Raw genomic sequence first — 24,218 nt, 5'->3', positions numbered from 1 at the left:
TGTCCCGTATTTTACCATTAAAGCTCGTTATTGCTGCAGCTATAAGACGCAAGTTCACGCTAAACTGGAAGCTCAAATTGTTTTAGAATTTAAATATGTTGCACAACCAAATACGCAGTGTCAATTCAAATGTCGCGTTTAAAAATGCGGTATTGGAGATGGCGCCACCGTGGAGTCCACTGGTTTGATTTTGGTTTTGACCGTGAGTGTGCGACACGGAGGTGGGAGGAGGGAGGTAGACCCCAGTTTGAGCACTGGCGACTCTGAACTCAATGCACCCGAAGTGAAAAATGTGCCAGCTTTGCAGCATCCCGTGGACGTCATGGCAACCAACGCGCGCGCGAGGGCGGGAGGAAGACGGCGGCGGACGCGAACGGGCAGGCTCGCGCGCACACCGACTCCCCCCCTCACCCCTCCCCTCCCCACCCCCCTCTCCCCTCCACCCCCCCATACCCCTCCCCTTCCCCGTTCCTCGTGTCTGCGTTTGAACCGTCTGATATTTGGTTGTAGCCCGGAGTGACCGCGCCGTGGCTCATATACTGGAGCAGTGCGACACCACATAGGGAAAGACGCATAATATTAAACAGGATTTTTACACGTTGTGATGTTGCAATCTTAATTTTAACGCTATGATGCAGTGACAGTGGATTTTTGGGGGTCGATTTTTAAAAAAACAAATAAATGCGCTTGGAGTAATGTGCTCCTAGGACTATGGCACCATCGGGAACGCGAATAAAACGTGGTTGTCAGAGAGTTTTGTACTGGATTCCGGTCCTGTTCATTGCCGTGATAGTGGCATGGTCATACTACGCCTATGTTTTGCAACTGTGCATAGGTAAGTAGCCCCCTTACTATGTACTATAAGCATGAATGGATAGCTCTGTGTATAGGGGGAGGGATGGGGGACTGGATGAGACGTTTCGGGTTTGGTGTTGGTGAATGTACCAGACTAGGCTCCGTGTTTACGCAGTGTTTGTTGACAGTGCCATTACTCACACGGTAAGAGCAGGTCAGCGAGAAATACACCAAGAAGTTTTATCTGCACCACTATTGCAATTTAACATTCATTTGATTAGAAAACAGGGTTATTTTAAAGGAACATTTTGTACATTTTAAAGGAGATCAATACACTGGATCACTGCATGGATTAGATGTAATAGTATTATGGTAATGTCTCGTGGCTCAGTGCGCTGTGTGGTTTGTGTGCAATCCAGTAGATGACAATTTCACAACAGGAAATGAATAAAATATTCCTCTGTCTGTATATTAAAGGGCCCATATTTTCTGATCAATGTTATAATGTAGTTTTCTCCTCTAAACATGCCTAGAGTTGTGTTTTGAATCATTCACATCCTGCATATTTAAGATGAGCTCTTCTCTCAACCATAAACACTCTGTTCCACCTTGTAAGTCTTGTGGTAATGCAGGAAGTGCTTTATTGTGTTTTTAAACTCCATACACCCTCACTACAATCATTTGGATAATTTCAGCCCCGGAACTGCCAGTCTTTACTGACCAAAAGGTAGAAGGACAGGACAGTACAGCAGAAATGGTGCAAAGAGTGTTGAGAGACATTAGGCAAACAGTTCCTTGGCTTGTTTTCTGTATTAACGCTGTGACTTATCCCCTAAGCAATCCTCCATACAGTGTAATAAATAATTTGTTAATTATCTGGTTGGCTGTGTACTTAATTACTATGGTATCTTTACATATCAGCAGCTTAGAGGACATATAATTAAACAGTAAGCCTATATCTCCACTGCTTTTCCACACACGTACCCAGCAGTCATGTCCATATATATAACTCTAATTAACCATTATTTAACATGAGTGTGGGAGGGATTTATTGATTGTTTAATTTTTGTTCTTGTTTTTTATAATGCTAAGATAAAAATAATAAGGCCTGCTAATAGCCTCTAGTACACTTTAACAGCAACTACCAGTATTACTGTACCATTGCTTTTGCTACTACTACTACAACCTACAGCAACTGCTGCTGTCTTGTAAATCTTGTGAATTAACATTATATATAATGATTTTGAGGTATTTGAGTGTAGAAGTGAACTGCAGACAGCACCTCTGACCCAGGTCGGCCATTGTTGTAGGCTTAGTCAGGCTACACTCGGCTAATACATTATTGATACAGAGGCTCCCTCTCAGTCCATTAACAATGAGCCTAATGACAACATAAACTTTGTTTTTCCACATATTTAGAGGTCATATAAAGTCAGCTATAGCTCGTATTTCTATCATCAAATTGTGTGTTACTTTAACATAATTAGAAGATTTTGTGCTCCACAAAAGACACATCAGCTGCTTATTGCATGATTAATGTGAAAACAAATGGCCAAAGTGAAGGAATTCAAAACCTAAAGGTTGACTATAAATTTTCTGGTTCTTATTGTCTCTATGCTTTGTCTACAATATTCCATAGTATGGCATTAATCTCTAGCTCCATGGAGACAAGCCAGTTACACCACCAGGCCAATTTATGTGAAATCTGTGGTTTGGTGAGCCTGGTAACAGTTAGAATGCATGTTAGTCAAGCATTTTTTTTTTTAGCAATCAAAACACATTTGTTATTGGATAAATGCAAGATAGAAGTTTAAAGATGCATTACATAATGTTTTGGTTGGGAGTTTGTCACCTGCTTGTTTCTATGGGTATGTCTTTGCTTTGCCTGGAATGCTCCACAGTATGACATAAATGTTAGGCAGAGCTGTATAAACCATTGTGTGAAACATTCCAGACAAAGCAAGATCATCCTCATGGAGAAAAACATTTGACAGACCCTCCAGCAGAAAAAGTTACACAATGTACCTTTAATGCCATACCATGGAACATTCAAGGCAACACTTCTCCATGGAGACAAGAATGTGTGTCTGATGTGTTCATATACTGTGGCATCCCTGAAAAGGAAGGACATGCAATTTCCTTCAAACAAAACAATATTGTATCAGGTCAGATGAGGCGTCTAAATATAGAAACAGAATCTCCTTGGTTCGCAAAATATAAACACGCTTTTATATTTTTTGTAGCTGGCTGCTGTAGCAAGAAACAGTTGAACAATGTTTTTATTATTGCTCAAATTCTGCTCTTGTGTCCTTGGGCAAGACACTAAACCCTTAATTTATTTAAGCTTTATCTGACAGATCAAAGAGCAGTGACATTCAGCAACCAAACTCTTTAGCCAAAGTGCAGCAGCGATTAAGTTGTGTTTTATATGTACAATTAATACGGTTTACTAAATTAACCCACATATTTTCATTAGTTATTCACCCTGCATATTTATTCTGTGTTCTGCTCTCAAACAAAAAACACTCTGTTCCACCTTGTGATGTCATGTGATAATAAAGAAAGTTCTCCACCGTGTTTTAAACTCCACCTTCTGTAAAATCATTTAATATATTCATTGGATAATTTAAGATCTGGAATTGCCAATCTCTACTGAACAAAAGGTAACAGGAGCTGTTAACTTGAAAACTATTGCTACATGACATCACAAGGTGGAACAGAGCATTTTGAGCTTTAGAGATGTAATAATAAAGGTTAGTCAAACATATGTGAATGAAGCAAAACTCATGCAAAACTCCAGCTATGTTTTTGATGAGGTAGCACCACTACAACATGGCTTAAAGCTCACAAGAATCCATTTTGTGTAATATAGCACCTTTAACTAAAATTCTCAGTATAACCACATATTTGAATTCCAACCTTGCATAACATCCAGGTTTCTTTTTAAACATGGCTGAAGTAGGACAGAGCTGATGTTACTGCGCCGTATCACTGATTTCATGGAGACTTGTCCCCAAACGACCCCTGGACTCTGCTTCACCAAAGTTTGTGTCCTGAACACTTTATGGAACAGTACTGCAGTTTGACCAGAAGTACTCTAAATCTGTCATATATATAAAGGTAGCAACACATCAAGTAAACAGGACACCATGAACCATAAGTGGGTTACAGATCTGGCATAGAACCATGTGATCCAGTTGGCTGGCATTTTAGAGGGTTTAGCATTGTTTACACTTGTGCATTAGTTAATAGTAAAATGTAATAGTTCACTTGTGTGGTTATAGATAACTGGTAATTTGGTATCATCTTCGGGGTGGGTGATATGCCAAAAAATTCATCTCACGATTTTCTTAAAGTCAGATCATAATTTAAATTTTATTATGATTCATGTTTTTTAGTATCTTTTATACAGTTTTTAAGAGGTAACTAAAACTATCTGCTGTTTCTGTAAGTTTCCTCTTCACTGTGATTGGTTAGATCACATGTCACTCACTCAGAGCATTACACAGGCTGACCAATAGGACGAGTGGGCGGATTAATTATGTTAATTTTCATACCAAAAGAGTTACCTGCTATCCAGAATACAGACTTCTCCAATACTTTGAGTTTGGTCTCTGGTTGTATCTCAAAAATGGGCATGATTGACAGGTGCGTTAACCAATCAGGGACATGCATTGTTCGTCTGTATCAAAACAAACATGGCTGCTTATGAAGGAAAAAGAAATGAAAAACACATTACAAGGCTCTGAAAAACATTATGATTTTCTGGAGACTCAGTGAGTGAAGCAGTTAACTCTGTTATTCAGGTGTGAGAAGTTTGATTTACTTCAAAATGATGGGTGACCAAAGAGCCCCTTCGTTTTCAGGTGTCGCTGAAATAAACAAATCTGATTGGACGATCATGTTCTGAGCCTGGCTCAAGACGTGACAGAGGGCGTGGGGACTCGACTGATATTGATATCAATCTGTATAAAAAATGTAAAAATATATGATTTTGAACTTGCCCGATAAAATTGTTACAGGAATGAGATTGTAATTAAAGATTCTTATTATTGCTCAGAGCTAGTTTTAAGATTTATTACACGTTGTTTATAGTTGTTTCCTCGTCACATGTTTAAATTCGAACAGTGCTCTGGGACAAAGGTCTGAGGGGAGCAGACTCAGACAGTTTGTGCAGAAGTGTCGTCAGCTGATGGTTCAAACACATCGTCTCATTGTGAGTTTATGTAATGCACCCGGAGCCTTCTGCACATGACCCATTTACTGCCTCTGAACAATCTGCACTCTTCAAGACTCAGAAATATACTGTTTTGATGTGCTCTGTAAGTGGGTCACTCGTGGCACATTACTGAGTTTGCCAGCATTTAAAGCAAGGACTGGTACCTATGCAATATTATTTTACAAAATATTAAAGCAACATTGTAACTTTATGAAACTGGCATCTGCACGATTCCATGGAAATAGAAAGTTAAAACCATAAACAGTCTCCAATTCTGTGCCATACAGTAAAATATTTTAGTCAAAGGAACAATGCATGGAAACAAGCAGGGCAATTAGAGTTAGGTTTGTGGAGATGCAAGCCTACTCACAGTAAGGACTAGCTATTCAGCTTTTTTTGTGTGTGTATTTTTTATTTATTTTTTTTTGATAAAAAGTTGCATTGTGAGGCTTTAAGTTAATGTTAAGGTGCATGCAGTTTACCCATCCTTCAATTCCACATGCGGCCAGCAGCAGTCAGAAGCAGTGGGGGTCTGCTCTCTAGACACACAGTCAGAAGCTGGATGAGCAGGCAATCAACCTGGTGACTTAAATATATGTGTGAGAACAGTTTGATAAACTGAACATGGAATGGTTAGCACTTTTTGATGAGAAGGGTGCCTCAAGTTAGCCAGGCTGGCGCCACCTAGTGCCTCTGCTCAATGTAATTTCTCTCCAGCGATTAGGTCAGGAATCAGAATACACTAGACGGTTTACAAAACCCCGGAAGTACGAGTTCGGGCACCAGCCAATCAGCGAAGAGCCATACTTTCTGTGTTGGCAACGATTCCCTAAATCGAGGATGTAAAGCCAGAATAAAGAGAATGTTTGGTGAATTTTGTCAAGGGAAAAGACGTTATTGCCCTTCTTCTTACGGGATTTGGGAAAAGTTTAATATACCGATTAGCCCTGTTAGTGTCGCATTACATACATCATGACCAAATGGCAGTGATTGTTTAAATGAAAAAAGTACCTACCTACCTTCGAGCAAACAAATCCTAATGCTGCGAGGTCAAATGGTTTCCACGAAGTGAAACGCACTGAATGAGGCTAGGCTCAAGTGGCATTGAAGGATGAATCAAGTTTGTGTTCACAGGAAGAACAAGTATATTTTTGTACATTTATGACAGTGGAGGCTTTCTTCATAATCTTTTGTCCCTTAGTTTAGAATTATGAAATATTTTTCCTCTGCATAAGGTCTTTTCTAACCCATGGACTCTATTTAATTATTTTACAACATAAATCCCCTGTATATTTTTGTATTGGAGGAACAACAACTGCTTTTTTTACTTAAAGACACATTGTGTAACTTTTATTCAGGACGGTCCACCGCTTTCTTGTTTCCATGGAAATGTGTTGCTTTGCCTGGAATGTGCTACAGTTAATCTTTATTTAGTTATATAATATTTGTATTTCTCAAAAATACCTTGAAAAACTTGCTTTTCTCTGTGTGCAAGGTCCCCTTTTCACAGATCTGACCTTTTCACTTGATCTGGTGCTGTCACATACTTATTTCTATGGAGATAAATAAATTTAATGCCATTGTGGAATGTTTTAGAGTGTTATAACTACCACAGGCCCAAATGTTTAGGATCTATTTAGTGTTTTTATTTAGTGGTCACTTCTCTGTAGCCTTTGTCCTCTTCATGTCCAGCTTACGCCATAATAACTTCATAAACCTCCCTGATTCGCCCTTGTTTTGTCTCCTCTCTCTTACTCTCTCTCTCCGTCTCTCTGTTTCTTTCTCTGTCTATCTCTCTCTCTTTCTCTCTCCTCTCACTTTCTATCTCCCTCTCTCTCTGTCCGCTCTGGGGCTTTGTGCTGCGCTGCTGGAACTGGGCTTTTGGCTCCGATCCTGCACTCAAATCCTTGGATCACCTCTTCTCTCTCATTCCCCTTTCTCTCTCTCTCTAGACCTCTCTCTCTCTCTCTCTCTCTCTCTCTCTCTCTCTCTCTCTGTACTTCCTGTCTCCCTTCACATTCCCTCTCTCACTCCCTTTGCCACCTCTCTCTTTCTGTTCACTCCTCTCCCCTCTCTCACACTTTTTGTCTCTTCTCTCTCCTTTCTGTCTTCTCTTCCTCTCGCTCCTCCCTCTCTCTCTCTCTCTATCTCTCTCCCTCTCTCCTTTCTCTCTCTCTCTCTCTCTGGCTAATTTACTGGGAACAGATGAAGTTGTGTGCTTAGCTAATCACTGATTAAACATAATACTATACCACATAAATATGAACTGTGTCAGGCCATTGAGAGACTACAGCTCTGTTACATGAATGATTTGCAGCAGCACACAGGCAGATGAGTGAGCTGCAGCTGAAACTTTGTTCAACTGAATTTTTGGAATAAATAAACTTTTCGGACATGTGTGAATTAAACAAAACACAACTCCTTGTATGTTTTTAATGAAGAAAAAACATTATAACATTGCTTAAGGCTCACAGGAATCAGTTTTGTGTAATATAGGACCTTTAATTACAAAAAGATTTTCTCCTACATAAAGTGTCTCTACCTCATCAGTGATGTGGTTGCTGCATCAGAGCGTTGTAGTGAAACGGGAGCAATCTACGTTCCTACCCTCACCTATGGTCATGAGCTTTGGGTAATAACCAAAAGAACGAGATCGCAGATACAAGATTTCGAAATGCGTTTCCTCCTCAGAGTGGCTGGGTGCTCCCTTAGGGATAGGGTGTGGAGCTCAGTCACACGGGAGGAGCTCGGAGTAGAGCTGCTGCTCCTCTACGTCAAGCCAGCTAAGGTGGCTAGGTCATCTGTTCCAGATGCCTACTGGGCTCACCGGAAGGAGGCCACGAGGAAGACCTAGGGTGCGCTGGAGGGACAATGTCTCTCAGCTGACCTGGGAATGCCTCGGGGTCCCTCATGAGGAGCTGGAGGAAGTATCTAGGATGAAGGAAGTCTGAGAGTCCCTGCTTAGACTGCTGCCCCCTGACCTGGCCCCAGATAAGCGGAAGAAAAAGGCTGGATGGATGGAAAGTGTCTCTAATATAATGTATTGTAATTAAAATATATGATGTAACAAAGTATTATCCAACATTCACAAGAAATCAATGACCTTTTAGCAAAGCTAATAAATAAATTCAATCCATATATTTGATTAGCTGAAATCTGCTACCCGTTGGCCCTCACTGTAATTCTGTTCTCTTTGCAGAGTCCATTGAAGACACAGGGGAAAAGGGTAAGTGATGTTTAAATCTGTTAAAACATGAATCAGAATGAGTGAGTTTTTAATCTGGGACAGCCAGTTTCAGTGGGATCCCCAGTCTGAGCGTGCGCAGCCAAAAACTTCAAAAATGCTATAATTAACCAAGGCCCTGAATGCACCACCGCGCACTACAGCGAGACCCAGTTTCTCACAGTTAGTCTTCACAAACAGCTCCCCCCAAAAAAAGCTAATCCGCCTTGACCCACATAAGTACAGCGGTGATCAAAGTTTGTCTGTTTGAAATGTTTTGGGGAAATCGACAGACTTTAACATCAAATCTTGAGAAAAGCAGGCCAAGAAGGGAATGATGGTGAGGTGTAGGGATGCACTGATCCAGTTTTTTCAGTTCTGATACTGACTTCATATCTGTCGATGTTAACCATATTTATTTCCTTCAATCAAAAAATTAAAATAAGACAAAACTGATTCAAATGTGTTATGGAGCTGTTGTTTATGTCTCAAATAACTACAGAACAACTTTCCATAAATAAAAGTTCAAACATTATGACATTTCTGGGCTAAGTGTGACCAGTAAATAGTCTTATTACATACAGTTTGTGTTATATTTCATTATCAACATGCATTAGGTTCATGCAAAATACACTGTGGTAGACCCTGATTTGTCTTATGTTATAATTGAGCTATAGTGCCATACTGTTGAATGGGTAGCATGAGTGATAACATTCACCAGAAACTATTTTTCTCCAGCTTGAGATGTTGATAAAACTACATGGAAGTTATTTCATGATAAATTAGTTATAGCTACCATTTGTAAGTTTATTAGAATTTTATTTTATTTTTTCTAGTAGATGGACGATGTGAAACTTGTTCTCACTTCCCACCTCTCCTCACCTGGCCTTTGTGTAGACTCACCTGTGCTCTGTGGTCTTCTTCTGTCAGACCAAAGCTCAGTTTGAAGTAACATAGATAGACCTCTGATGGTGATATGTAAAAGTGCAACAGGAGTGAGTCAAACAGTCTAATTACAAATGGTAGCTTTAATTGTTTTTAATAAGTTTTTTTTTTTTTAAACAATAGACCCTAAATGCTTTTCCCCAGAACAGAAATGGTTTGGTCTGACTCTGACTGTTTCACATGATGACAAATGTCCTTGAGGAAAATAGAATTACCACAGGTTATAATGAACTGATAATTTATTAAAGTATAAATAATAAAATCTTCTCTCCTCTTCCTCAGTGGTGTATCTGCTGGTGTACCACGTGGTCTTCATCATGTTTGTTTGGGCGTACTGGCAAACCATCTTCACCCAGCCCATGAACCCACTCAAAGAGGTAAAATCCCTAGTCCTGGTTTAGTCCTGGGTTAGTCTTAGTTTAGTTCTGGTTAATTCTGATTTAAACCGGGTTCAGTTCATTAATAGTCCATGTTTTGTCCTGGTTTAGTTCTAGTTCATCCCTGAATTAGTCCTGGTTTAGTCCCGATTTTGTCTTGATTTCATCCTGGTTCAAGTCTTCTTAAATCCATGTTTAGTTCTGTTTATTCCTGGCTTAGTCCTGGCTTAGTCTTGTTTTTGGTCCTGAATTCAAACCCTGAAATAGATGAGCGCATTAGAGAAAAGCAGCCTTATTTCTTAGGATGTCTCGAGGATGTAGGTTACTGTCTAGACAAAACTTGATCAAAACTTGCCTTGAGACAGTGACACTTTATTGTTGCTTTGTTGGGCACTTTTCAAATATGGAGCACTTAAGGTTGAAGTTGGACCAAAATATGACATTGACTGAAATAATAAAATTCATGGATAGAAATATCTTGCAATAAAATATCATAAACATAGTGCGGTCCTAATTGAAATTTGTGATATTGTTGCATCCTAAAGCCAAACAGCTAAAATCAGATGTGTCTCTGTTTACTATATCTAATGTGATGCTGTAAAAGTCAGGGCTGAACCTGGATTAAACCAGGACTGAACTAGAACTAAACCAGGACTAAACCGGGACTACGCCAGGATTGAACCAGGATTAAAACCAGGACCAAATCAGGACTAAAACAGAACTAAACCAGGACCAAATCAGGACTAAAACAGGATCAAATCAGGACTAAAACAGGATTAAAATAAGACCAAATCAGGACTAAAACAGGACTAAACCAGGACAAAATCAGGACTAAAACAGGACTAAAACAGGACCAAATCAGGACAAAAACAGGACTAAACCAGGACTGAACTAGAACTAAACCAGGACTAAACCAGGACTACGCCAGGATTGAACCAGGATTAATACCAGGACCAAATCAGGACTAAAACAGAACTAAACAAGGACCAAATCAGGACTAAAACAGGACTCAAACAGGACCAAATCAGGACTAAAACAGGACTAAATCAGGACTAAAACAGGACTAAACCAGGACTAAATCAGGACTAAAACAGGACTAAACCAGGACTAAATCAGGACTAAAACAGGACTAAACTAGGAGTGACCCAGGATTAAAATCAGGACAAAAACAGGACTACACCAGGACTAAACTAAACCAAAAAAGTTACATACCATGGCTTTAAGTATAGTTCACAGTGTGGGCGTGTGATGGAACTGTGCTTTTACAGTCAGTAATACTTTACAATGGAAGTGCTTCTGGCAGTAATCTATAATGTATTTGATCCTGACCACGGCACTTTAGCTTCAGAGGCAAAAACACATTTATTCTGCCCTAAACCAATTGAAACCACATGCATTTATCCCATACATAAAGGCCTACTTTACAAGAGCCTATTGCCAAGTCACTGTTGTTGCGTTTGCTGTAATGACCATAGACTGTATATCTAAATGGACATAGCAATCCCACTAGCCACCACTTTGCAAACAGGACGTGATCATGGGGTGCGCTTCCGGCTCCATCGTCTCTGGTTCCAATTGACTTTGTATTGAAAATGGTCACCCTGTCTGTGCTGCAGTGAGCCTAGTCATTTTGGTCTTAACATTTTTGTATTAACCCGCTCTGTGTGATCCTGGTGTTTTTATTTTGCTATTTAGTCTGTAAATAAATTTCTATTCCTAATATGGAATTCGGCTCAAAATTCACTCCCATAACTGTTCGCCTTGTGAACTTTATGATAATGACTATAAGATCACATGTTTTTTTCCTGTGTTTTGTGTTAAACCGTGTAAGATTAATGGAGCACTATGTAACCTTTCTAGTAGGGCTTCTGCCACTTGCTTGTCTCTATTTGTTTGTTTCTTTGCCTAGAATGTTCCACAGTATAGTAATAAACTCTTCTGTCTTTTATGTACTAAATTTAATTATTGTTTTATTGCTAAAATATACCTGAAAAACAAGCATTATTTCTGTGAACTTCTGACTTGCGTCTCTACTGATCAGACCTGTAACTTGTCCTAGTGGTTTCATCTCCTTCCCATGGAGTTTAATTCCATACTGTGGAAGATACATATTGCACTTTTTTTTTTTTTTTTTTTTAACCTTTTTTTTAAAAAAAATGATATGATGGTGTGCTCCTGGTTTTGTCTTTTTTATGTTTTATTTTTATTTAAACAAACTGAATACATTCAGATATTAATGTCTCCAGACCTCATAATATAGGCCACATTTCCATATTTTCCCCAGGTTTTTTTTTTTTATAAATAAATCTGTTTTTGTTTGTTTGGCTCAGTTCCACCTGTCGTACTTGGACAAAGAGCTGCTGGAGCGTGACGACCGAGGGGAGTCCCAGCAGGAAATCCTCCGCAGGATCGCTAAAGACCTGCCTATCTACACACGCACCAACTCTGGAGGTCAGACAAGGTCTAGTCTATGGTTTAGGCCTGGTTTAGTCCTGGCTTAGTCGTGGTTTAGCCCTGGTTTAGTCCCGGTTTAGTCCTGCTATGGTCCTGTTTAGTCCATCTACACATGCACCAACTCTGGAGGGTAGACCAGGTTTAGTACTGGTTTAGTCCAGGTATAGTCCTGTTTAGTCCATCTACACAAGCTTAAACTCTGGAAGTGAGTGTACCTAGTGTAGTAGATGTGGGTTAGTCCATTCACGTGCACCAACTCTGGAGGTTAGGCATGCTTTAGTCCTCGATTAAACCTAGTTTAGTCCTGGTTTAGTTCTGGTTTAATCCTGGTTTAGTCGTGGAGTAAACCTGGTTAAGTCCTGGTGTAGTACTGGGTGGTCCTGGGTAGTCCTATTCTAGGAGTGAATAAGGTAGACCTGTGGTAGACCTAGTTTTGTCAGTTCACACACACGCTCCAACTCTGGAGGCCAGACCTGATTTAGTCGTGGGATAGACCTTGTTTAGTCCATGTTTGGTACTGGTGTAATGCTGGTTTAGTTCTTGCCTAAAGTGGACCTGGGGTTGATCTAGTTAAGTCTAACGCATGCACCAACTCTGGAGGTCAGGATTAGGTCTGGTTTAGTCCAAGGGTAGACCTGATTTAGTCCAGGGTTAGATCTATTGTGTCTCTGGTTTAGTTTTGACTTCTTTTGGTTCTTTTGGATCCTGGTACTTATAGTATCTTCTCTCTCTCTCTCTCCCTCTCTCTCCCTCTCTCTCTCTCTCTCTCTCTCTCTCTCTCTCTCTCTCTCTCACTCTCTCTCTCTCTCTCTCTCTCTCTCTCTCTCTCACTCTCTCTCTCTCTCTCTCTCTCTCTCTCTCTCTCTCTCACTCTCTCACTCTCTCTCTCTCTCTCTCTCTCTCTCTCTCTCTCTCTCTCTCTCTCTCTCTCTCTCTCTCTCTCTCTCTCTGTTTTTCTCTCATCAGCGATTCGTTTCTGTGACCGGTGTCAGCTGGTGAAGCCTGATCGATGTCACCACTGTTCAGTTTGTGATAAGTACGACTCACATCTCTGTGTAATTTAATATGGTACAAATACACTGAGATACACTGTGAAATAGTCATATTCATTAAAGTGTATTATAAATCTTTTGCAGGTGTATTCTGAAGATGGATCACCACTGCCCCTGGTCTGTACAAACTTTATACATTTAACCATTTATTATGGCCATACATTTTGTATTAAATTGCTTTGTTTATATAGAAAACTGCATGGATAAATATTGCAGGTGTAGTTCATTCCTCTAATTCTAGTTTAAGTAGATACTGTTCTGATACTAGTAAAGGATATTGGCAGCGATAAAGAAAAAGTGTGAAGGATTAAATATCGGCTTCCAAATATTGATTCAGCCGATATCCTGATTGGTTCAAGAAATTGATTTAATAATATTTACTGGTCATAGCCATCTGAGAAAGTCCTTCAAAGTTAGCATTTTTATTTATACAAAGTTATTCTGCATTTACTTGAGAGATAAATAACTGCTACATAACGGATTTGGATTCGGCTTTCTTTTACTTTATTTTATTTTAAAGGAAATAAATACTGTTTTCAGTCTGTGCACTAGTATCAGCAGATATTTAAAGCTATAGTATCAAAATTGTTACAGAACTGAAAAATCTGGATCAGTGCATCCCTATTGAAGTATTATAAGAGATCATTGCAGTTTCTTGTTATTGCATTATCTGTTTTCTTTAACTTCTTGGGTTCTTTTTAAAGACAATACAGTAAAGTGTGTTTACCTTGTTGACATGTTTGGGCTGCTGGCTGCAAGACATCTTTAGAACTGTCACCGGTGTTGGTGGTGACATGTCGTATATCAGCTGTTGTTACTTCCTGTAGGCGTGGTCAGGTTGCTCAGACTGACCACGCCTCCCGTCGCCCGATGTTCTCTGGAGGAGGGTGTCACAAAAATGCAACACCATCTACGAAATCCAGTGCAAATCATGCAATAAATCATACATAGGGGAAACAGGCTGGGCATTCCACATTCGAAAAAAGGAACACCAAAAGGAATGCGAAAAGGAAACATCAGGGAGACTCACCAGAACACAAAAAGATTAAGCAGAACAGGAAAACCTAAAATCCGCCATATCAGACCCCTGTAAAAGGAACAACCACATTATGGATTGGGACGGGGCTCGGGTCATTGGATCAGAAAGCAACAAGTTCAAACGCTCCTTTCACACACCTGGGACACCCTCAGCCCACCCAGAGAACATCGGGCGAAGGGAGGCGTGGTCAGTCTGAGCGACCTGACCACGCCTACAGGAAGTAACAACATCTTATATACGACACGTCACCACCAACACCGGGGACAGTTCTGAAGACGGCTTGCAGCGAGCAGCCAAAACATGTCAACAAGGTAAACACACTTTACTGCATTGTCTTTAAAAAGAACCTGAGAAGTTAAAGTATATAAGAAGACAAAATGAACATCTTTGTCTTATTATCTGTTTTCTATAGTATTAATCTTGCATAATCCTTGGTTAATCCCTTCAGGCAGTCATAGTTTACACTTCATTTGCACAGGTTTTCAACAGTTACAGCATCTAGCCATTTCCATTAACCAAATACACCATTATTGTTTAGCTTCTTATTAGCTTCTCTGTCCTGTTTATTTTGAAAAATCTTGCCTCTTGAGCAGCTTGAGCAGCCTGTCGTCAAACTGAGAAAAGCCAAAACAAACACAGATTCTGGAGCAGATTTGAGTTTCTCCTCGACAGACTGAGAGACAGAAGAGCTGAAAACCACACGTCCCAATGTGGCTCAGTGCAGTCAAGCAGACCCACAGATACAGCCCGACCAGTAGTTATAAACATAAGCATTTATTGTCAAAAGTAAAAACAAAAATAATTCATTCATCTAAAATAAATTAATGATAAATTGGTCAATAAACTTTGATAGAAATATCCAACTCACTAATCAATTAAATAAGCAATAAGTATGTTGTTTTGCTATTCACCCCCATGTAAAGGTAGATAAATTGCACTATGGACCTTTTTCTGGTGGAGATTTTGCCAACAACTTGTCCCCATACAGATGTAATTTGCCTTGCCTGGAATGTTCCACAGTATGACAGCAATTGTATCTGTCTCCTTGGAGAATTTTTTTTCAAGGTATATTTGAGCAGTTAAACTTTATTTAATTAACGATACTTATGTTTAATGTCATACTAAGGAACATTACAAGTAAAGCAATACTATCCCCATAGAGACAAGCGAAAGGTGGATCCCACAAGTTAAAAAGTGCAACGTTAATTTTGATGATGTGAAGTAAATGTGTGTAAGAAAGTAGATGTCATTCAAAACATCATAATGGACAATGGGCAAAAAAACAAACACACTTCTAATCAAATGTTTAGTTTTTTTTTGGCATAGGCAACATTATGTCAAACAAGGCCAACAAAATCTCTGTTAGCCTGTTAATTTCTGTGGTTTTGAAGTTGTTATCTGTGTCATATGTCATAATTGCAAAAGCAGCATTTGTCAGGTTATTTTAATAATTTTATTTTGTGATTTCACTCCAGGGTGAACAACTGTGTGGGCTTCTCCAATTATAAGTTCTTCATGTTGTTTCTGTTGTATTCGCTGCTCTACTGCCTCTTCATCACCGCCACAGACCTCAAGTACTTCATCAGGTTCTGGCTGGTCAGTATCCAGAGCCTCACTGTACATGCTCTTCATTGTATATAATCACATATAATGATTGTGATGTGATTTGTGTCTGAAAGGCCGGAGGTAGAGCCCATTTCCGTCTCAGAGAGTACTTGGTATGAAAATGTAGTTAACATTGACTAGAAATGTGTAGATGAGCAGTAAGTGTCATTGTAGTTTGTGATATCTCACTAGAATCAAGGTAAACTGGAATGTTGATAGTGGTTGTAGTAGTAGTAGTAGTAGTGGTAGCAGTAGCACTAGTATTAGAAGTTAGCGTAATCACAATACTAAATTTTTTATGCTCATTTGCAGTACTTAAGAATAGACTTGATACTAGATACTAATTTAGATACCCAAATGTTAATTTTAAAAGATTTTTTGTAGACAATATTGTAATTTTCAATGCGATAATGATGCAAAATAGTTAGTTGTTTATTATACCATGTGGTCTTACACTAGTTCTGATAAAACTAAATTAAACTGTTCAGGAAAGGCCGGTTTTATCCAGTTATGGGATTTTTTTTATAGTAATATACCTGCTTAAATTGGTATCTAGTTTCAGTATTAGTTTTAGTATTGATTAGTACCTGATTTTCAATTTTCACAGCCCTATAGTAGAAGAAGTTGTAGTAGTAGTTAGTGGTTTTGTAACATTTTCTCTCCCATTCCTTTGCTATGTTAAGAAAAAAAAATACTATACGCAAAAAGTACCATGCAATTTATGGTTGTCAGCAGTTCAATAAAATCATAAAAAACATATACAAATAAAACAGAAGCGGTAACAGTAGATATAAAGTGATGTGTGTGTTGTGCTGCTTTAGACAGAGAAGTATAGTTTCTTCCTGGTTATTGATTAATTAATCTATTTCCTGATCAGAATGGGCTCCCGGACACTCAGGCTAAGTTCCACATCCTCTTCCTGTTCTTCTCTGCGTCCATGTTTTCTGTGAGTCTGGCCTCGCTCTTCATCTATCACTGCTGGCTCGTGTGCAAGAACCGCTCCACTCTGGGTGAGCCGCCTGCGCTCATGTTATATCACTATATTCTAGACTCACTATAGTGTAAACTGAAGTGGAATTGACTGTTTACCTGCCAGACTGCAGATTTGTTGACCTGGTTTATAGTTAAGATATCTGTAATTACTATCCACATGAAACAAAAACGTACAGTACAACATTTTCACTGTCAGTATGAATAAAAACTGATCATATTTTTTCAGAAAGTCTCAGAAAGTGGTGCCATTATTCAACTCCAAAGACCCCATTGTTGTAAATTGAAACGATTTTAAAACAATATAGTAATAATGCAGGTTTGTGGACCCAACCCACATAATAGCAAATTATAATAAGGTTCATTATTTATGGATTTCTGTTTTGGATACCGTTGTTAAGAATTATCCAAACCAGTGGATCGGCAGTGGCTCTTGTGAGAACTGTTGTGTTCTTAATCCAGAAACTGATGGTGCAGATTGGCAGCCTTGCTTGCGTCAACCTGCCCCAGGACAGCTGTGACTATAATAATAATTTACCATCATCAAGTATGGATTGAATAAAAAATTAATTATGTAAATCGCTTTTCTCTTATGATGTAAGATGTAAAGATGTAAAGTCCTTGCAACTGACAACAATATCGTCCTGAGGGCTGCATATTGGCACCACTTTTTTATGTATTTCTTCCATTTGTTGATATTTTTATTACTTATTTTCCTATTTTATTTTTACTTACATATTTACTTACATATACATTTACATAATTATGCCTTATTTGACGCCAACCTCTTAGCTAGAATAGTTGGAATTTATTATTACCATTTATATTTTTTCTCTTTGTCATTATGTTATATGGTGATTTGTGAGCTACTGTGTCGAGATAATGGATCAATAAAGTTTGTCAAAGTCTTAGAAGACATTGAACTTTATGCCAGTCTTTGTTTCATGTGGATAAGCCCAGTATTTACAGAGATATTAACCATAAACAAGTCAACAAATCAAACAATCTGACTCAATCTTGCTCATTTTCTTTCACACAGAGGCAGTCCGAGCCCCAGTTTTCCGTCACGGCACAGACAAAAGCGGCTTCAGTCTCGGCTGCAGCAAAAACTTCCGTCAGGTATTTGGAGACGAAGTGAAGTACTGGCCTGTCCCTGTCTTCTCCAGGTGAGACCCTCGCCCATAGACCACAGTATTACTTTAATATTACGCTAATATTACACTATAACAGGTGAATAAATGTGTGAGAATGAAGGGAGGAAGTGATCAAGTTATTTATGACATCCTGAGGTAGATTGCTTCACAGATTTTGAACACCGTTGACCTTTAATTTTCAGTCTAGAAGTTTCTGAGACTGAGCTGTCAGAGTGTTACATAAATACAGGAAATACAAAATGTGATTGCAAAGAAGTTAACTTTAGATATAGTATTTGTCCTTTGTGTTGTTTTGTTGAGAATTGTATTTATTAACATTGACCAGTATTTTTTTTTCTAATAATAGATACGTACTAATAATAATTTGAAAACTAAACGGCTATAATAATCCAATATCTAGTTATGGTATCAAATACTAAGATATTTTATTTATATAGTGTGTTTCAAACTCTCAAAGAGGTTTTGCATTCATTGACTCCGTACTTTGTGGTGGCAGACTGATGGAAATGAGGAGGATAGTCCATTAATGGGTTTTAGAATGGAGAGAATGTTGCCATAGCGATTAACAATTTAAAACAAAAATAATAACCGAATAGGAATAAGTGTAGTTTATAACAGGAAGCCGAGACTGCTGGATACTATTGGCCCCTGTGACCACCAATCACACACCACATTCATACATAGACATGGTGAAGTGTCTTGCTTAAGGACACAACTGTTTTATTACCATTATATACACTTATAAGACTTCTGCTGCTATGGACCACTTGGACATTGAGCGGCCTGTTGTGGAAAGGCCATTGCTGCTAGAGCTGGGAAGCAGTGGCCCATCAAATGACAGTCAAGCCTTGAGTGACTTCTTCATTGCAATGAACAATGTGAGTTGTTGTAACTCTGCCCCCACAATGGCTTACTGAGCCGCTGCACCTTTATGGTCCCTCAGTTAACTTTTCTCACTTTAGATGTACTGTTGCCCTTGTGATTTGTGTTTTGTATCTGCTTGTTTGTCAAGCTCAAAAGTTGTTTCGACTAAAAATCTGCAAAGCCTTCAAAAGAAAAAGGTGGAAAATGTTTTAATAATTTAACTTAGCTGGATAGAATTAAATGTAAGCAGTGATTTTGGAAATTGGATAATGGTATTAGATATTTTGGATTATGTGTAACTGTGTTCCTGTGTAAATATAGAAAAATCAGCTAAGTGAATTTATGGCTTCAAATGTATTTTTGTATTTATGGTAATTGTTTTGCTCCTGGCTTCCACAATTAAGGGGCCAGTGTGTTGGAGCCATATTACGCCTCTCTACCTCCCACCTCTGTGTGGCACTATTTGTAACTTGCAACATAATTTGTTGCCCTATATAAGGGGGGAGAAAGACACATTCAGATGTTGCACCGTGAAGGTATACAGTCTTTTGACCGTTGTCGTCGACAATGTGAGATGGTACTGTGTATGTTTAAATGGCTAAGGTACGCCAATAAATATTGAGGAACACAGTATTTGGACTCTTTTTATGGAAGACACGCGTCCAAGACACCATACACGCTGCAGCCATAGCGGACCTTGCACAGGGCAAGTTTTGGCCGCTACACACCTTATAGACTCGATGTAAGAATATTCACAAAATTTTGAATATAGTACTCTGATTGGACCATGTATCAGAATACATTACAAAACACATTTTAATTTTGGTGTTTAGTATTTTGTAACTACAGTTTTAAAGTATTCTTCCCACCATAGGTCTATTTAAAACTAAAATAGAGGTATCAAGATATATTATTAAGTTAATGTATAGTTAAACAAATCACTACAACTACACAGACTGAAGTTTGTTGTCAAGAGAGAGACCCGTCAGTGAATGAAGTGAATTTTGTCCCACTTTATTTGAACAGACACAAGTTCATGGCTCAAGTTTAAGCTGCCATAGACTTTACATGACTGACAGAGGAGTGATTAGCACAGTTAAGAGCTTTAGATTTGTGGGCGGACCTGGTCTCCTCTGAGTGAAGCGTTTTGTCCTTGAAGTTTGAAGTTGGGAGAAAAAAAAAAGTGCAGATTTAACAGAGTTTGACAAGGCCCATATTGTGATGGAGATGGACAACTGGGTCAAACGTCTTTGGCTCCTCTGGGCGAAGCTGTCAGGATCTGTATATGGAAGAGGGGAAAGAGAGAGGGGGAGGAGAAAGGGGAGGAGAGGGGGGAGAAAGGGGGTTATAGTAAGACAGAGAGGAGAGAGAGGTGGAGGGGGGAGGAGAGAGGAAGGAGAGAGGGGAAGGGGAGACAAGAGGGAGAGGGCAACAATAGAGGAGAAGGTGAGGAAGAGTGAGAGAAGGAAGGAGGGAGATATGAGAGAGAGAAAGGACAGAGAGAGAGGGAAAGAGAACGGGCGACAGGAGAGACTTAGAAGGAGATAGGAGGATGAGAAAGAGATGAAGATGAGAGAAGAGGAAGAGAGAAGGATAAAGAGAGGAGAGAGACGGGGATAGAGAGAGAGAGTGAGAGGAGATTATTTAGAGATACAAGGGTAAGGGAGAGTGAGAAAGAGAGAATGAAGGAGTAGAGAGAGAGAGAGGCAGAGACAAGGATGTGGAACTTCCGTGACCTATATAAATTTAGTTAAGTGAAAGAAATAAAAATTATTAAACAATAAAAAGTCTATTAGTGTTATACCATATTACTACATGTTTGTTTAAGTTTGATTAATTGCATTTATTATTCTGACTGTGACCATTTCATGTTTCTTTTCTTGTCTCCAGTTTAGGAGATGGATGTTCTTTCCCCACTTGTTTGGTGAATCTTGACCCTGAGCAGCCACCGTCCCCCATTGGCCCCATCCCGACCACAAAGAGGTGAGCCAACCGTAAATTCATTTTGGGAGATTTGGTGTCCATTTTAGCTGTATTTGATATATTTCCCAATTTTTATGACATGGTTAAATGTCAGTTTTTGTCAATGTGATATTTTTGCTAAATATAACTAACTAAAAACAAATTAAATAATGAAAACAGATTTGTGAAAAATGCTCTATGTAACGTTTCTGATGGAGGATGAAGTTATTGCTTGAATGTCCCACAGTATGGCATTAAACATACCTTGCTTTTATAAACTTGTGCACAGCAGCATGCTGGCTAGCTCACTGTGCCTCAAAGCGAACAGTTACTTTGATCATAAAATATAAAATAAACAACCTATTAAAATTCTAATTAATTAAAGTAAAGCCTATCCAATTATTTTTATACGTAGATTATTTCAGTTTGTAATGTTGTTTATTTATTATACCAGGGTCAGTGAGAATTCCAATGACTAACGGTCACGTGTTAATATTGCACGATGCACAAGTCGTCTGGCAACAGCCAAATCACTGTTTTATATCACTGCTTTGCAGCCATCACCATGACTTCACCAGAGCAATGGCTAAAACAAATGCTCACCTGCTGTGCACAGAGTCAGCATTATTATAGACAATAATGTAACATTCTACTGTGTTCAAGACTCGGGGAAAACCAACCTCCACCTTGAGAAAGTACAATAGAACGGCCACTCAAATCTGGGTTCAGAAACACAAACTTGGGCTAGTTCGGTGCAGACTAAGTTGGATGGATTTCTGAACATGTCATTGTCAAACTGCCATAATTGAGTCACCGACAGCTCACGTTAACTAACACACTCCATTTATTAGCAGGAGCTAGTGATATCTGCCATTAACTACTCAAGCTAATGGAAAGCATTTACAATGGATGTCGGGAGACATTTCAGTTTCATTTTGTAGCCTTGGTATAAGGACATTAAACAAATTGGAGCTCCTCGTTGTTTAATACTTACTTATACCAAAGCATTGAGACAAACTTCTAGCTAACTTTCTAAAAGCAGAAGTATTCTCTGCTCAAGTATTCATTTTATTTGTGTACTTTTTAACACATTGTCAGTGACATCCACCCACAGCTTCCTGTTCACTGCCTTATCTTTTAATATTTATTCATTTTAGCATGACTCAGCAAAAACCTCAAAGAGATAAAATTGGACAGGAAGTAGTGATGTTAACAGTGTGGTTGCCGGGCGGGGTTGTGCTCAGAGCCAATTAGGTGTTTTGATTGCCAAAGAAATACTGAAAAACATGCATTCTTACTGTGAGTGGGCTCACCTCACCACAGATTTGGCCTGTAACTTGGCCTAGTCACCTCAACTATTTCACACAATTGAGATAGATTAATACTAGTTAGAAATAGTTTAATGCCACATTGTCGAACATTCCAGGAAGTAATAGGCAATAACATCTCCATGGAGACCAACAAGTGGCAGAGTCTCTACTAGAAAAGTTACATTATACCTTTAAATTAATAGGCCATATTCTTATTTTCTTAAAGTCTGTGGTGGAAGAAGTACTCAGTTTGGATACACAAGTAAAAAAAAAAAACAACAACAAAACCCTCAAATAAAAGTATCACATGAAAAAATCTACTTAAGTAAAAGGATTAAAGTATCTGTTAAAAAACTTAAAGAGTATGATATATATATATATATAAAAGTATTCCATGCAGATTTTGAGATCTAATACAACTTCTAGTGTAGAGATGTTGATAAAAATTTTAAGGGTTTTCAGCAGTTCTCAGAAAAACAAAAAACAAAAATACTTTTACTTTTCAGTCTAGTTAAAAATGTAGTAGAAAGAATAAATACTATCTCTCAGTGCAGTGAAGTAAAAATAAAAAGTAGTCACTTGTACTGCACTTGTAGATGTGTTTGTGTAACTTTTCTGGTGAAGGGTCCACCAAATACTCTTCTCCAAGGAAAACTTATTGCTTTGTCTGGAATGTTTCACAGTATGGCATTAAACCTTTCTAGCATCATGGAGACCAAACCAGACCAAACTGTTACAGGTCAGCTCTATGGAGAGGCAACCCCACTCACATGCCTGTTTTTCTAGGTATTTTTGAGCTATACAACCACCAATTAAATAAATGTTAGGTAGATCTGTTTAATGTCATACTGTGGAACATTCCAGGCAGGGCAATGACATGTCCACATTTCACTGTTTCACTACAATGCAACTACTGCTTTTATTTTGCTACATTCCACCACTTCCCAAAACCAGTTATTTTCATATTGTCTCTTCTTTTTGGTCTCATGGTTGGTATTGTTCTGTCTTTGTCCTCAGTGCAGCAGAGGGGCGCCAGTTCCCCTCCAAACCTCTGAGAGAGTCCCAGAGCCGACTGCTCACCACCGCCCCCTCCTGGTCTGACAGTGAAGGCACAGCTGAAAAAGACAAGAAAGGTACAGGACTGCAAGAGGGATTTCATGAATTATGTAGTAACATACAGTAGTTAGTTTTGTTTCTTAGTGTGGTTAGGTTAGGACTCTTATGGACTGTTATGTACAATATATTTTTCATTTTGTAATATAAATATGTTTCAGGTGCTAGTAATCCAATAATGATAATTGAACATGAGGCGTGACTGAAGAAATAGCTCCGATTCTAAAGGTAACAATCTACAACAATCTAACATTATAAAGTAACATTTTCATCATGTGACATTTCTCATTGCTTGGAATGTTCCATGGTATGGCATTAAAGGTGCTTTGTGTAATCTCTATGGAGAGAAGTAGGTGATGGACCCTCCACCAAAAAAAGTTACACAGTGCACTTTTTGCATTTATTTATCCAAGTTACAGGTCAAATCAATGGAGAGGCAAACCCGCTCACATTAATGAGGACACCTATAATTTAATAAATCTATAGAGGAGTTTAATGCCTTATGACGGAATATAAAAGAAAAAACATCTCCATATAGGATACATAGTGCATTTTGAAGTCCTTCTTGTCAAAAAAACTTTACAAACACTGCAGAAAATATAAGAAAACAAAATTATTCTGTACATTTTACCAGCAAAAAGTGCAAATTTCTGCTTTTATAATTTTAATTTTCTTTTTTCTCACAGGTCACCCTCTTTTGAGTTTGTGCCTGAATATTACGACCTTGAAGACTGGACTTATATTTTACTCCATCTGTTTGGATAGGGCTGTCTATACAACCAACACAAAAACTACTAGACCATGACAACTACTTTAAATATATTAATTTTACGCTGAAAAAAATGAAGGACATTTCATTCATTTTGTCTGAAAAGCACAGAGTTGGAGAAAGAGTGTTTAAAAAAAATGACATATATCTTATTATTATTTTTATGTTGTATCTCAATTGTAGAGCGTAGAAAGAGTTGCCAAACATGAGTAGTGTTCAGATCAACTGTATGTTAATGTGAGACTGTTTAGCCATTTTTATATCAAACAAACAAAAGGACTGTTGCATGCCTCATCTCAGGATGTGTGTCTTAGTGAATTGTACCTTTTTTCTTGCCTGACCAGCCA

At 38.6% G+C, this 24,218-nt stretch overlaps 1 protein-coding gene across 1 annotated transcript; it reads left to right on the top strand.

Moving 5' to 3' along the window:
• Positions 1 to 521: 521 nt before the first annotated feature.
• Positions 522 to 24,214, top strand: zdhhc2 (zinc finger DHHC-type palmitoyltransferase 2). The gene is made up of 13 exons (XM_055159639.1): positions 522 to 835; positions 8,214 to 8,240; positions 9,465 to 9,559; positions 11,890 to 12,010; positions 12,980 to 13,049; positions 13,150 to 13,182; positions 15,580 to 15,700; positions 16,587 to 16,719; positions 17,739 to 17,865; positions 20,608 to 20,700; positions 23,007 to 23,122; positions 23,264 to 23,330; positions 23,789 to 24,214. Exons 1-12 carry the CDS (start codon positions 712 to 714, stop codon positions 23,302 to 23,304), a joined length of 1,101 nt encoding a protein of 366 aa, XP_055015614.1. The 5' UTR covers positions 522 to 711; the 3' UTR covers positions 23,305 to 23,330; positions 23,789 to 24,214.
• The last annotated feature ends 4 nt before the right edge of the window (positions 24,215 to 24,218 follow it).

The sequence above is a fragment of the Boleophthalmus pectinirostris genome, unplaced genomic scaffold, assembly GCF_026225935.1.
Source record: "Boleophthalmus pectinirostris isolate CB_2022bp ecotype Guang Dong unplaced genomic scaffold, ASM2622593v1 HiC_scaffold_23, whole genome shotgun sequence".
NCBI lineage: Eukaryota > Metazoa > Chordata > Actinopteri > Gobiiformes > Gobiidae > Boleophthalmus > Boleophthalmus pectinirostris.
The sequence above is the reverse complement of the archived record's forward strand: the minus strand, read 5'-3'. Positions and strand labels throughout refer to the sequence as shown.